This window comes from Bufo bufo, chromosome 1, assembly GCF_905171765.1.
Source record: "Bufo bufo chromosome 1, aBufBuf1.1, whole genome shotgun sequence".
Classification (NCBI taxonomy): domain Eukaryota; kingdom Metazoa; phylum Chordata; class Amphibia; order Anura; family Bufonidae; genus Bufo; species Bufo bufo.
In genome coordinates, this window is record NC_053389.1 from 498402270 (window position 1) to 498418445 (window position 16176).

Here is a 16176-nt window from a genome sequence, read left to right on the forward strand (position 1 = left end):
CCACAAGCCTAAATGGCAACATTTCCAGGGCCATCAATTTGGAAAGGTGCGCATTTAGTGCTATGGCCTGTGGGTGGGTGGCTGTGTATTTGCACTTTCATTCAAAGGCCTGGGGTATAGACATCTGTACACTGTGCTGGGACACAGAAGTGGATGTGCTAGCTGATGGTGCTTGCGAAGGTCCAGGTGCATGGCGGGAGGCATCCGGGCCTGCGTCTTGGACAGGGGATTGGCCAGCATGTAACATAGGGGAAGAGGAGGTAGTGGTGTGACCCGCAGACACTGATTGTGGACTCAAGCGTTCAGCCCACCTATTAAGGTGCTTTTATGCCATGTGGCAGATCATGCTGGTGGTGGTGAGGTTGCTAGTGTTTACGATCCTGCACATTTTGGTACGGCACAGGTTGCAAATGACAATTCTTTTATTGTCCGCACTTTCCTCAAAAAAGCGATAGACTGCGGAACACCTACCCCTTGGCAAGGGAGATTGCCACAAGGGAGTGCTCCGGGGAACAGTTGTGGACCTGTTTGGTATGGCCCGCCTTCTCCCTTTTGCCACCCCATTGCCTCTTCCAGCCTGTTTCAGTGCTGCGGATCCCTCCCCCTCTGTACTGCTGTCCTCGCTCGGCTTGCCACCTTCCCATGTTGGGTCAGTGACTACATCGTCCACCACCTCCTCTTCCACTTCCTCACTCTGGTTATCCTCCTGACTTGTTGACCTAACAACAACCTCAGTTATTGACAACTGTGTCTCATCCTCATAATGAACCTCTTGAGACACTAATTGCGGTTGACTTATTGGCAACTGTCTCTCATCATCATCATCCACCTCGTGAAACACTAATTGCCGTTCCCCGCCGTCATCTTCTTGTGACTGTGGACGATCAAGAGTTTAGAAATCAGGGCACAATATCTCCTCAGGTCCCTCTTCAAGCAGGCCCAAATCAAAGAATGGCGATGAAAAGAGCTCCTCGGAATATCCGAGTGTGCGATCACTTATTTGCCAAGACTCTCCATGGTGGGAGGAAGGAGGATCAGGGTGAGGATTCTGTTGACCAGACTCTTGGCTACTGAGACTGGACTTGGTAGAAGACAGGGTGGTGCTTAACCGACTGGAAGCATTATCTGCTGCAATCCAACCGACCACCCGGTCGCACTGGTCTGACTTCGAGAGTGGTGTCTTCCGCCGCCCTGCAAACTAGGACATGAAGATAGGTATCGTGGATGAGTGTGTTTCTTGTGCTTTGGCAGCAGGCACAGTTTCACCGCGCCCAGGGCCACAGCCTCTGCATGCACCATCAGAAGCACAGCCACTTCCTTCCTTCTTGAAATCATGACCTGGTGAATTGTAGACAACCTAATCGATACAATTCACATCTGAGTCCGACAATTTCCTAAGATAATAAGTTCTTTTGACGTGAGATGACGTTAATGCTAAAGGTGTAGTTTTACATTATACAATAATACACAGGTATTATAAAAATATGCTGATTTATTGGTTACAAGGTAATAAACATAAACAAGTAAATAAACACAATGATACATGCAAATGAATATATTCAGCGTTGATATAACGCATTACAAGCTTAACAATACATGTGAGTGGAAATAACTTGTCACATTCTAACAAAGCTATTATTAGGTTAGGATATCAAAATAGGAACATAAGTTATATACATCACTTCTGTTCAGAGGAAACCTCATGATATCAGGATGGGCATTCGAATTCTAGACATCAATATGGAATGCTAAATACATTCCGCCCCCTTCTAAACAACTACACATCACATGACTTCAAGAATGGGCAAATCCATTCAAGGATATAACTTAGAAGAGATAACTGTATCCTTCCACCCCATCCTGGACTATTTTCACACATATGACTTTGGTAAGACTATTAAGACAAACAACAGGGATCTATGATCAAAGCTATTATTATATCTTAAATGGGAAGAACTTGGAACAAGTCTTTCCTGTGGGAATCCATCACTTAGCTTGGCGAAGAATATTACTATCAATATACACTCACCTAAAGAATTATTAGGAACACCATACTAATACGGTGTTGGACCCCCTTTTGCCTTCAGAACTGCCTTAATTCTACGTGGCATTGATTCAACAAGGTGCTGATAGCATTCTTTAGAAATGTTGGCCCATATTGATAGGATAGCATCTTGCAGTTGATGGAGATTTGAGGGATGCACATCCAGGGCACGAAGCTCCCGTTCCACCACATCCCAAAGATGCTCTATTGGGTTGAGATCTGGTGATTGTGGGGGCCATTTTAGTACAGTGAACTCATTGTCATGTTCAAGAAACCAATTTGAAATGATTCGAGCTTTGTGACATGGTGCATTATCCTGCTGGAAGTAGCCATCAGAGGATGGATACATGTTCTCATTCTGTTTAGGCCAAATTCGGACTCTACCATTTGAATGTCTCAACAGAAATCGAGACTCATCAGACCAGGCACCATTTTTCCAGTCTTCAACAGTCCAATTTTGGTGAGCTCGTGCAAATTGTAGCCTCTTTTTCCTATTTGTAGTGGAGATGAGTGGTACCCGGTGGGGTCTTCTGCTGTTGTAGCCCATCCGCCTCAAGGTTGTGCGTGTTGTGGCTTCACAAATGCTTTGCTGCATACCTCGGTTGTAACGAGTGGTTATTTCAGTCAACGTCGCTCTTCTATCAGCTTGAATCAGTCGGCCCATTCTCCTCTGACCTCTAGCATCCACAAGGCATTTTTGCCCACAGGACTGCCGCATACTGGATGTTTTTGCCTTTTGAGACCATTCTTTGTAAACCCTAGAAATGGTTGTGCGTGAAAATCCCAGTAACTGAGCAGATCGTGAAATACTCAGACCGGCCCGTCTGGCACCAACAACCATGCCACGCTCAAAATTGCTTAAATCACTTTTCTTTCCCATTCTGACATTCAGTTTGGAGTTCAGGAGATTGTCTTGACCAGGACCACCCCCTAAATGCATTGAAGCAACTGCCATGTGATTGGTTGACTAGATAATTGCATTAATGAGAAATAGAACAGGTGTTCCTAATAATTCTTTAGGTGAGTGTATATAAGCAATCATTTAATGCTTTGATAAATTATGAGTCTTGATTCTTCTGCAGGTAGAATGAAGCCTCACAATATCCTAAGACTCAATATGAAGATGATCAATTAATTTATTTATTTATTTGCCAATCTAGATGGTATAATTTCACCCACATTATCCAATTAGTCTTATTAAAATGAAATATAATTCTTTGTGTCTCTTACCAAGTCCCAGTAGGAATCTCACTTCTGATCCCAGGAAAGCTGGGTGGTCCATCATAGTGTATCTCTCCATGGCTTTCATCTTGATAGACCCCTCTAAAGAGCTCAACTTGTCTTTGTGTGTCTAAGCCTGTCTTCTAACCTCTGTTGGTGTCTAGCTCTTTGGTTTTATTTTTTCCTGGTTGCTTGTTTCCTCCTTGTTCTTTTTTTTATGGCATTCTTTCCTTCATGTGTGTGTGGTTTATGATCACAAACTTATCAGTTGGACACAACTTCCTAGTTTGGAACTTTTCAATCATTGTCGGATAGGCGTGTACTTTGATAAGGAATGTGACATCATAACATCACCCAGAATGCACTTTTGCTACTGTTGCAATGTCACCTACTCATACATAGGTGGCACTGTTGTATAAGCTATTTGCATCATCCTATAAACGGTTAACTATGTAAGTCTGACTTTAGCTGGCATTCTATACATTTGACACCTGAAGTTTAAATCAAAGCTATAGGGATTAATTCTGACATTTTTCCCATTTAGAGACAGACCTCTAGGCGTCTCTCTGAATGTTTCTCACACTGTTGATCTATGGACCCGTAATTATATGAATGGGCCTTGTCTTCTCCCAGAGATATCTGTACCTTTTCTATACCAGCAGGTGATTAATTGTCAGTTACAAAAACACCACATCTTTGCAGACACTCTTTACAATGTTTTAGAAATAAATATTCTCCTATCGAGTAATATATACAGTATATAAAGTCCTTCATAACATCTAACAATATGAAACAACACAGATATCCTATTAATTTTCTTATACAAAACTAAGGTTGATTATATGAATACATAGATATTCTGTTTCATTAATAAATACCTAACTGTTTAGGTAATTAGTACCAGCTGCTTCTAGAGCTTACCCTTATCTTAGCCATAAATTTATAAGGAGACAAGGAGGCCTCTTCTCAGACTGGTACATTCATGAACAGAATATACTAATGAGCAGTTACCTTTATACACAGTAACCTCACCATGAACTAATATTTTACTATACATGAAGATTCATATAAGATGGTACATATAATCCAACATGGCTTCTTATAGGCAATCGATATCCACTATAACTAGAATATTTGAATATAAATGTTTTGTACCAATGAAAAAGCACAACAGAATGTCACTGATATTTAGGATGTGCAAACGTTATACAGGAGGTATAGCGCAAGTAATGTCGCTGTCACCAGCGGCTAATAAAAAATTACACTGAATTAATGTCACTGATATTTAGGATGCGCAAACGTATACAGGAGGTATAGCGCAAGTAATGTCGCTGTCACCAGCGGCTAATAAAAAATTACACTGAATGAATGTCACTGATATTTAGGATGCACAAACTTTATACAGGAGGTATAGCGCAAGTAATGTCGCTGTCACCAGCGGCTAATAAAAAATTACACTGAATTAATGTCACTGATATTTAGGATGCGCAAACGTTATACAGGAGGTATAGCGCAAGAAATGTCGCTGTCACCACCGGCTAATAAAATATTACACTGAATTAATGTCACTGATATTTAGGATGAGCAAACGTTATACAGGAGGTATAGCGCAAGTAATGTTGCTGTCACCAGCGGCTAATAAAAAATGACACTGAATTAATGTCACTGATATTTAGGATTCGCAAACGTTATGCAGGAGATGTAGCGCTGGTAATGTCACTGTCGCCAGTGGTCAAACAATGGCGCTGAATGTCACAGATATTTAGGTTGCGCAAATGTAAATTAAAAGATGTAGCAGAGGTTGTGTCACTATCAGAAGCGGCACTAACAATTGCCTGCAATTTAGCGCAGGTTGTGCTAATAATATATATTGCAGCCAGATACAACTATAGTCCTTAAAATGACTTTTGGGTCTCTAACAATTGCCCGCAATTTAGCGCAGGTTGCGCTAATAATTATAAATTATATTGCTGCCAGATACAACAATAGTCCTTAAAAGGACTTTTGAGTCTCTAACAAATGTTTTTACTAAAATATTACTATTTCACTCCCTATACTATCTGTCCCTTCTTCAGCACAGCTCTCCCTGACTAAGACTGAGCCGAACACGTGTCATCGGGTGCTATATAGCACCCGATGACGTGTTCCGGCCAGCCAATCACTGTAATGCCAGTAGACAACATGGCTACAGCATTACAGTGAGTTGCAGTACCTCCGCGCACGTTTATTGGATGTGCTAAGCATCGCGATGCTTGAGAAAAATTTGTGTTCGGCAGAGCATGCTCGATCAACACTAGTCTTAACCTTTTTAGGCTTATTTAACTATTATTCGAGGTTTCTTCATCCAGAGATATCATTTCCTGTTTACCTACTGTATGTGTAGCTGCTGCAATAGTCAAATCAATGACTGTATAGATGAAGGCAGGAGGCAATGACCTCTCCATACAGTATATGTGATCACAAGGCTGCTTATCATATAATGTAGAAAGAAATGAGGATCACAAGTGGCCAGAAATTGATTTAGTAAAATGAGTTGTTTCCTAGCTCTCATCAAAAAGCTTCAATATGGAATTCCTTGTGAGCTATGTAAATGCCCAGTAGTACCAAAGGTTCCTGGTGCTAAAGAATAAGTCTAAACAGATGAGAAGCTCCAAATATAGACAGTATAGTTTTCTCAAATCTGAGATATGTACATGAATCTATGAATGTCATTATGATACCAGAATTGATATAAAATCATACCACCTAGCAGTAAAAGAAAACCAGTACCATGAATGGTGAATGGTAAGTATATGTAATATGCACAAATTAAAATAGATATAAATACCAAAATCTGCAAAAGTTTACAATTTAAAAAAAAATTATCTATACAAAGTAGATACATTTAAAGAAGATCTGTAGACTCCCCTGACGTGTCTGTTGTAATAAATACTTGTATTAAACATTCTGGGGCCTCTTTTCATAGAACGCTGCATTGTGTCCTTCCTCTGTTATTCCTCCTGGAAATGTATAGTTAAATTGTCAACTGGGTGTTCGCAATTGCTTTTCTAGTGAGATATGTGTCTATACTTTTTGACAATCGGTCTGTCGGTGCTTAGGGTGTAGGGACACAACTCAATGACAAGAGAGAGGTAACATTCAGTGGTCAATGTATTCATACATTTCCCAGTGGAATAACAGAGGACCAGCGCAATGCAAAGTTGTAAAAAAAGATGCTCCCACATAGCTCAGTGGAATACAAGTAAAACTCGCATCATGAGAGCTGTCAGATACATTAACCTTATTACATGAGATTGGTTTCCCGCCCAAACCTGGTACTATGGTATTTAGTAGTTATTCATAATTGACTCACAAACCACACGAGTTACCAGAACAAAAAAAAAACTGTCAGTTTCACAAGTTTGTGTTTCCTTTAAATAGTTTCCTATTAGACCACACACTTCTCTATACAGTATTATGTTAAAGGAGTTGTCTTATGAAGCATATTCAAAATTTTTAAAACCATCACCTGGATCTGAATACTTTTGTAATTGCATGTAATTAACAAATTTTGTATAGCCACTGAGTTATTCATTGAAATCTGTCTGTAGAGCCCCAACTGCTGTTTGTTCTTTTCCTTATTTCTCTCTACATCTCAGTAATATCTCTGAGGTGAATGCACATGCTCAGGTCCATTTTTAAACTGGTACCAGGTAACAGCCATATCTACTGTTAGAAGCAGTGACAGTTACAGGCAGAGAGCTGCAGCAGAAAGGACACAATCCCTAAACTGTGTTAGGGAGAGAGCTTGTAACGGTCGCGTACACACACACAGGGGGAGGAAAGTGACCACTGCGCTCCACCCTCACCCCTGGCCCTGCCTACTTGCCTCGCAAGTCCTAATGACAGGGGACAACTGGACGGCAATCCCTAGCTTGGACTAAGTGCAGGGATGACAGACAGACAAACAACAGAACGTGAACGGACCGAGTCAATACCAGGAGAGCAACGAAGTACAAATGGAGCAAGCAGAGAATTGTCAGAAGAAGCCGGGGTCATAAATACCAGGAGAGTCATGAAGTACCAAAGGAGTCAGCAGAGGATCGTCAGGAGGAAGCCGGGGTCAGAATACCTGTAGAGCAGCAAAGTACACAAGGAGCAGGCAGAGGATCGTCAGGAATTCAGCAGAAGGTAAGTACGCCAGGAAAGACAAAATCGCCGGTGGAACCTAAATAACAGGCAACCTGTGGCCAGCAGGCTGCCTGTTTAAATACTGACTAGCAGGGGTCATGTGACGTGGCCAGCGTCACATGACTCACCCTGCTGCATAGGGCTGAGCACCGAGTGCCCTGCTCGGTGCTCAGGCTTATCCTGGTTGCTAATGGGAACCGAGGATGCCGGCCGCGCTGAGGAGACGTGCGCGGCCGGGTCCGTCGCGCCCCCTATCACCTAGGAGACGAGGACGCTGCATGCGTCCTCGCTCCTGCACAAAGGCAGGGCGCCGTCGGCACTGCGGAGAGCGAGCGTATCGCCGGCGCCCCGTGACAGAGCTTCAGCAGAAAGTACACAAGCCTAAGCTGTGATAGGGAGAAAGCTAAAGCAGAAAGGACATGCCCCCTGAGCTATGATAGGGAGAGTACTGCAGCAAAAAAAGGCACAACAACTAAGCTGTGATAGGGAGAGAGCTGCAGCAGAAAGGACATGCTCCTGAGCTGTGATAGGAAGAGATCTGCAGCAGAAAGAGCACAACCCCTAAGCTATGATAGAGAGAGAGCTGCAGCAGAAAGGACACGGCCCCTAAACTGTAATAGGACAAGAGCTGCAGCAGAAAGGATTTTCGCCCTGAGCCGCCAGTTTGAAATAAATCTACCAGAGCAATTGGAACAATGAATGGGGAGATCTCTGAATCCATGTACATTTCTGGTTAAAGCTTTCTTGGAAAGATATTGTCATGTACTATATGATGTCTGATTTTTAGTGATGGGCTAACCATTAATGTTGTTTCCCTTCAGGTCACTGATAACTTTACATGGTTGCTGTTCTTAATATTTTCATTTGCTGCCTTTTATAAGATACACTATCCGTTACAGACTTTTTGGGTGAAGGTGTAGTTAATGATTTTACAATTTCCATCCACCTGTTTTGTGTCCTCCCATAATCCCACACCAAGCAGCACTCTGCTCTTTCAGTAAGAGCTACAGCACTGGTTATCCTGAGCCTCTCAACTGACAAATAGAATGCCATAACTAAAAACTAGTGGAGACAGTCCCTATGGACTCAGTAATTACCTTCTCTGTAGAACACACTGATTACTAGTACAGGTTTGGGCGGCGATGCATGAAACAGGTCTGTCTTTGGAGTTCTTTGAACCCTGAGTCAGGCACCATATGCTCAGGACCTGTACTAGGCACCACATGCTCAGGCCATGTACTAAACACCACATGCTCAGGCCCTGTACTAGGCACCACATGCTCAGGCCCTGTACTAGGCACCACATGCTCAGGCCCTGTACTAGGCACCACATGCTCAGGCGCTGTACTAGGCACCACATGCTCAGGCGCTGTACTAGACACCACATGCTCAGGCCATGTACTAAGCACCACATGCTCAGGCCCTGTACTAGGCACCACATGCTCAGGCCCTGTACTAGGCACCACATGCTCAGGCCCTGTACTAGGCACCACATGCTCAGGCCCTGTACAAGGCACCACATGCTCAGGCCCTGTACTAGGCACCACATGCTCAGGCCCTGTACTAGACACCACATGCTCAGGCCCTGTACTAGACACCACATGCTCAGGCCCTGTACTAGGCACCACATGCTCAGGCCCTGTACTAGGCACCACATGCTCAGGCCCTGTACTAGGCACCACATGCTTAGGCCCTATAGTAGGCACCCCATGCTCAGGCCCTGTACTAGTCATAACATATCAGTTTTACCTGGGGGACAAAACCAACAGGACTACACTACAGCATAGGGTGCTGCCACACTACTTCTATTTTTTGCCCTCTTCTTGGCTCATAAAACTGCCATGAAACCCATGTGTTCTTACACGCATTTTTGGGGTCGCATTTTTTAGTTACACAATGTGTTTTTTAGATGTTTTTTTCCTATAGATAAGGAAAGGCATGGGGCAAAAGTCTTGAAAGGCTTGAAAACTGCCTTAAAATGGTAAAAAAACAAACAAAAAAAAAAAAACATTGTTTATAGGGAGTTTTATAATTTCAATAAATGGAGGGCACTCTGCTATCTGGTGTTGCACAGATTGATCAAATGCGTATTTATAAACAAATATTTATTATCAAACAATAAAATAGACTAAACATAAAAATTGAAAGTAAAAAATGTAGCAGATAAAAATAATTACAAATATTTCAAATCTATATCATAATTAACTGAACATGTGGATCAATAGAAGAGAGTGATGTGCTATCCACTATTATGACATCAAAGCCACTATCCATGTAGACAGTAATTCCATCAGAGATTTAATGCAGATTCATACCCTTGCACCATACCAGCTGCCACTGTGAGACTGTGAACTAACCTACATGTTCAGTTAATTATGATATAGATGTGAAATATTTGTAATTATTTTAATCTGCTATATTTTTTACTTTCAATTTTTGTTTAGTTTATTTGATTGTTTGATTTGTTAATAAATACGCATTTGATCAATCTGTGCAACACCAGATAGCAGAGTGCCCTCCATTTATATACATTTCTAAATTACTCGGTCGACGGTGGGTGGGTGGTGGAGTGTGCACCTGGACCATAATTTTAGGTTGGTTGAGCCACTGTGATCTTGACTCATTCAGTTTTATAATTTCTGATTGGCTGGCATGTCCATTATAAAAAAGCTGTAAAAAAAAAAAAACTGCACAAAACAGATTCGTTTAGGATCGACTCATCTCTAAATCTTTTTTTTTTTTCCTTCTGCTTTCTAGGCTACTCCTAATTTCAGTGACTCTGTTGTCTATCTACTCTATAAATCTCCTACTGAAATGTTCCCAGGAGACAGGTGATTTATTGATTTTTTTTTTGTGTGTGTGTGTGCAGTTAAAGTAACATGCTAATTGCATTGATAAAATAAAAACAGCATTTAAATCATAAATAACTTATAATAATTTGTATGGATGGCAAAATATTCAAATATGTTAGGTTACATTTACATCGGCATTGTAGGCTCCATCTGGGGCCTCCGTCATAGAGTTTGTCAAAAATAGTGGAGGGAAAAGTCTTTTTTTCTGCGCTAAAAAAAACTAAAACATTCTCCTGATCGGAAACCTGAAAAATCCATTATAGTCAATGGGATCTGCTAGGCTCCATTCCTGTCAGTTATGTGCCGAATCCGGAAATAAATAGCCCTGATGTGAAGGAGCTCTTAGACCTGTAGTTACTGCCCTAAACTAACTTTCCTTTCATAACCACATCTAACATTATCAACCAAATTGTAAAAGCTAAAATTGCACAAAATCCAACACTAAAGAAAAAGACGTTTAAGCGTGTATTTTGTGGCCTGCTCTAATGGTGTCTACTAGTACTAAACAGAATTCATTCATGTAACCAGGCTGTATGGTGTATGAGAAGCTGGGAGAGCAAGTATTTGGCACCCCGGGAAAATTCTTGGTCTTTGGATCAACTACACTTCAGAACACAGGAGGTAAGTGCCTTAAAGGGGGTTATTTTGCGCAAGATAATTATGACTTATCTTTAGGATAGGTCATCTTTATCACATCAGCAGAGGTCCAAGTCCCGGCACCCCCACCAATCAGCTGTTTCAGGACGCCGCTGCGCTCACCGGAGCAATGTAGGCTCCCAGCAGCTTTCCAAGGATAGCGCAATACACTGTATAGTGGCAGTGCTTGGTATTGCAGCTCAGCTACATTAACTTAAATAGGGCTGAGCTGCAACTAGGCCATGTGACTGATGTACAGTGATGTCACTGGCCTAGGAAGAGGCTGCAGCGCTCAAGGCCTCCTCTAACAGCTGATCGGCAGGGTCCTGGGTGTCGCACCTCCGCAGATCTGATACTGATGACTAATGTTCAAATCAAATCCGAATTTCAGGGAAAATTTGATCCACCACAAAGCCGAATTTTCTCGTGCTTCGTGGTAACGAAACAATTTTCCCTGAAATGGGGTAAAAAAAATAATTAACAAATCATACCATCCATTTGAGGGCGAAGAGCCCGCTTCCATCTTGATTGAAATCCTGTGCGTGGTGACGTATGACGTCTCCACACCGGCCGACGTGAGGACATCATCACGGGCCACGGGAGTTTTTGCACTGGAATTTCAATCAAGATGGCGGCAGCGGGCTCTTTGCGATCAAATGCATGAGGTAAGTATGATTTTTTTTTTATTATTATAGACTTAATTTTAGACCGCTCAGTTGGCATTATAGAAAGTTTTCCCCCCATTAAAATAGTACCTCTCTCCTGTCTGTAGAGATCCTGAAAAAAGTACTTATGCAAATTAGCTGCTGCAAGCGCCCAGAGGCGGAGTTAAGGCCGCTAGTGCTCAGGCCCTTCAGCTATGTGCCCAGATAATCGCTCCCCTTGCAGTCCTCTGGCCCGCCCTCCTCTCCTACTTCATCCTCCTCATCTGGCTTGGGGTTTCTCGCGAGCGCTGGCCACCACCGGGCCGCACATGCGCACTGCTCTGCCCACCGCTCATGCACAGGCCCGGTGGTGACCGGTGCTCGTGAGAAACTCCAAGCCAGATGAGGAGGATAAAGTAGGAGAGGAGGGCAGGCCAGAGGACTGCAAGGGGAGCGGTTATCTGGGCACATAGCTGAGGGGCCTGGGCACTTGCAGCAGCTAATTTGCATACCTTTATAAAGTACTTTTTTCAGGATCTCTACGTGGGACAGACACAAGAGAAGTACTATTTTAATGGGGGGAAAACGTTCTAGAACGTGATCTGAGAGATCTAAAACGCTGAGAGTAGGTGACAGACTCCCTTTAAATATTAAAGTCAGATGCCACTCCCTGTCATTGTACCCACTATTTACAAAGAAATGCACTTCGTGACATGAGAACTTCGCTCAACACTACTGATGATACTGATCCTGGGGATACGTCATAAATATATTTTCCTGGACTACCCCTTTAATATATTTATATATAATTAAAAAAAATATATATATAACTCTTTTTACACACATTTCATAGAAATAGTTCCTGGAAAATTTGCACAGAAGAATTTATTTAATGAAAAAATGCCTCTACAGTATTACCATTTTTATTTTGTAGCTGTGATGATACAGAACTATGAAAAGGCCATCATGAATCATTTCCTGTAGATTAACTGACTGATTTATCAAAAGTTAGTTTGATATATTACTGTTTTTTTTTTTATTCAGACATTTTTTCTCTTTTTTTCTGTTTGGTTTTTCTCACAGGAATTGTGAGGCCAAATAAAGCTGGAGGACTAGTTTGGATCTAAGTAGGAGACAACCAGCAATGGGTTTGACCAAATTTTCAAAGCTGATAGACATTAAAACAGGGGAACAACACCTGATCCCCCTATAAAATTCGCATTGGGTCATCTTGTACGTCTGAAAAGAAGCCCCATGCTATTTATAATGGGGTATTTTACATGGTCTTATGCTGGCCAAAAACACAAGATATCTGTCAGCTGAGAGCTGTTTCTCTCGACCCCCCACCTACCCTTCACGTGCATGCTGGGTCAAGAGTCCATGTGTTCTAAACAGGGAGAGGGAAGAAACTTGCCGCCTTTGGTGACGTAACTCCTGAGAGTACAAGTATCTAGCATGTTGAAATCCAACAGCTGAGTCCATATCTCCCCTAAATCAGATGTTAGGGAGAGTCATAAGGTCCTCGTACAGACAAGGTCCCCATACAGACAAGCTGGCCTTCCAAACCTGTCAGTATTGTTGGATTCGGGCCAGGGACGGATTGGCCATATACCCTACATAGAAATTTCCCGCGGGGCCGATGCCCAGGGGGCCACCTGAGCCCTCCTCACAGATGCTGGCCAGGTACATAACAATCTGACATTCACAGCGTTAATTAATGCTAGGAGCACCAGGTAAATTTTTACTTGCCCAGAAGCTGCACGTCCCACCTGAATTCAACTGTATCACCATCCTGATGATCATAGGGCAGTACTTTATTCTGCACGGTGGTATTTGGTTTTGCTGGGGAAGTATTTTGTGCTGTACTGTGGCATTACTTACTGCCCCAACCTACTTCTGTTGTCCTGTCTGCTTGTGGCTTGTGTTGGCCACGCCTACTTGTGTTGCCCTGGCTTCTATCAGTTCAGACTCGCCTACAACTTGGGGCCACTTTTAGGTTTTTTTCCAGGGCCACTTTAAGTTCCCAATCCGCCCCTTTATTCGGGCAATATACATCTAACGTGCATGGTCAGCTTTAAACTCAAAGAAGTTACTAGCACCACTGTATTGCTAGCGTACTTCTTGATGGTACCCCATGGCAGTCGGTACTACATTAATTAAAACACTTTGCCACACCAGTTCCCAGTATAGCAGATTGGGATTTATAAAATTGCCGTAACATGCCAGATTGTGTTTAATCTTTTGTGTTTCCCTGTTTTACAGCAATGCTGAGTTATTTGTTCATTGTAAAAAATGAATTACCAAATGTTATCAAATTCCTGTTTGGAATCGAAGATACGTAAGTGGACAATTGGAATTTCATATATTGTTTAGTGTGGTGTTTAATTAATTTGATGTTTATTTGTTGGGATGAGCGTGTCCATAAATGCTGTGCGTTTAAGGCTACTTTCACACCAGCGTTTCTCTTTTCCGGTATTGAGATCAGTCATAGGATCTCAATACCGGAGAAAAACGCCTCCGTTTGTTGAACAGAACGGTATGCTCCAAAATGCATTACGTTCTGTTTGGTTGCGTTCCCTTACCGGAGAGCAAACTGCAGTAAGCTGCGGTTTTCTTTTCGTCGTGGGATGCGGAGCAAAACGGATGCAGCATGACCCATAATGCAAGTCAATGGGGACAGATCCGTTTTCTCTGACACAATAGAAAACTGATCCGTTCCCCATTGACTTTCAGTGGTGTTCATGACGGATCCGTCCTTGCTATGTTAAAGATAATACAACCGGATCCGTTCATAACGGATGCAGACGGTTGTATTATCAGTAACAGAAGCGTTTTTGCTGATCAGGCAAAAACGCAAGTGTGAAAGTAGACTAAGAGCTCATGTACATACTTGCAGAGCCCAGTACATTGAGCTTATTCAGCAGTGTACAGAGGACATATGGCTCCATAGTATGAAGCCACATGGCCTCCATGCACTGCTGTACAAGTTCTGTAGGACTATGGGGGTCATTTATTAACCTGAAATACAGCTATATTAGGTGTATTTCAGGCGTCGATTGTGGCGCAACGGTTAGTTTTGCAGCAACCTGCGACTTTTCTCCACTCACACCAGATCTAAAAAAGTGGGCGTTGCGTGGGAGGGTAAGGGGACGGGCCAGGAGCTAGGAATCTGGTTTACATTTAGACTGGTGCTGGATGCACTGAAGTTATGGAGAGGATCCACCACCAAAGCAGTGGCTTTATTAAGACCAGCGTCAAAAACACCGGCCTCAATAAATGACCCCCTATGTGTTTAGAGATATCGTTCTCTACAAGAAATGCTAAAAATATTGGTATTCCTACTGAGTACAATAAAGCATGCCACAATTGCATGACATGGCATCCGACAGAAGAAATACACCTCTGTATGTCTCCATATGAAATCAGAAGAATATAAATATACCATAGAGGCCTAATGGACCTCTATGACTTCCCTATGAAAGGGATTGTCTAGGATTTTACAAGTGATGGCCTAGCTGTCATAGTCCCTCAGGTGACTGATGTCAGAAAATCAAGGATATTGGCTGAGCGTGGAGGAATCTAAGGCCTTTTCACACGGGCGTAACGGATTGTTGGCGGATAGGATGCGGATGCGTGGCGGGGAAATCGTGCGAGTCAGCACACAATTTCAGTCAGTTTTGACTGCGATTGCGTTGCGTGGTTCAGTTTTTTTCCGCGCGAGTGCAATTCGTTTTGCACGCGCATGAGAAAAAACTGAATGTGGTACCCAGACCCGAACTTCTTCAATGAAGTTTGGGTTTGGGTTAGTTGTAGTGTAGATTTTATTATTTTCCCTTATAATATGGTTATAAGGGAAATAATAGCATTCTTTAATACAGAATGCTTAGTAGAAGGTCAATTGAGGGTTAAAAAAAATAATAATAATTTACTCACCTCCTCCATAACTGCCGGTCTCTGCTCTTTCTTCAGGCCCTGTGGTAACGTCCCTGAGCTCATCACATGGTCCAATCACATGGTCCATCACACGGTGATGGACCATGTGATTGGACCATGTGATGTGACGTCACCACAGGTCCTTTAGCCGGCAGCTCATGATTAAAGAAGTAAGAAGAGATCGGCAACTACGCGATCAAGAGGAGGAGGTGAGTTAATATTTTTTTATTTTTAATCCCTCAATCCACATTTTACTAAGCATTCTGTATTGAGAATGCTATTATTTTCCCTTATAACAATGTTATAAGGGAAAATAATAAAGATCGGGTCCCCATCCCGATCGTCACCTAGCAACCATGCGTGAAAATCGCACGGCATCCGCACTTGCTTGCGGATGCTTGCGATTTTCACGCAGCCCCATTCACTTCTATGGGGCCTGCGTTGCATGAAAAACGCACAAAATAGAGCATGCTGTGATTTTCACGCAACGCACAAGTAATGCGTGAAAATCACTGCTCATGTGCACACCCCCAATAGAAATTAATGGGTCCGGATTCAGTGCGGGGGCAATGCGTTCACCTCACGCATTGCACCCACGCGGAAATCTCGCCCATGTGAAAGAGGCCTAACAGCCTCCTTGATTTCTCTTGATTCAGTGCTGATTGGGTTAATGACC

At 42.6% G+C, this 16176-nt stretch overlaps 1 protein-coding gene across 1 annotated transcript in view; it reads left to right on the forward strand.

Moving 5' to 3' along the window:
* SLC38A1 (solute carrier family 38 member 1) overlaps nt 1-16176 on the forward strand; it is a 136908-nt gene that overhangs the window by 66729 nt on the left and 54003 nt on the right. Inside the window, exons 5-7 of the mRNA XM_040410588.1 lie at nt 10193-10266; nt 10816-10908; nt 13830-13905. Of these exons, the coding sequence (XP_040266522.1) occupies nt 10193-10266; nt 10816-10908; nt 13830-13905 (243 nt within the window). The remainder of the gene's footprint in view (nt 1-10192; nt 10267-10815; nt 10909-13829; nt 13906-16176) is intronic.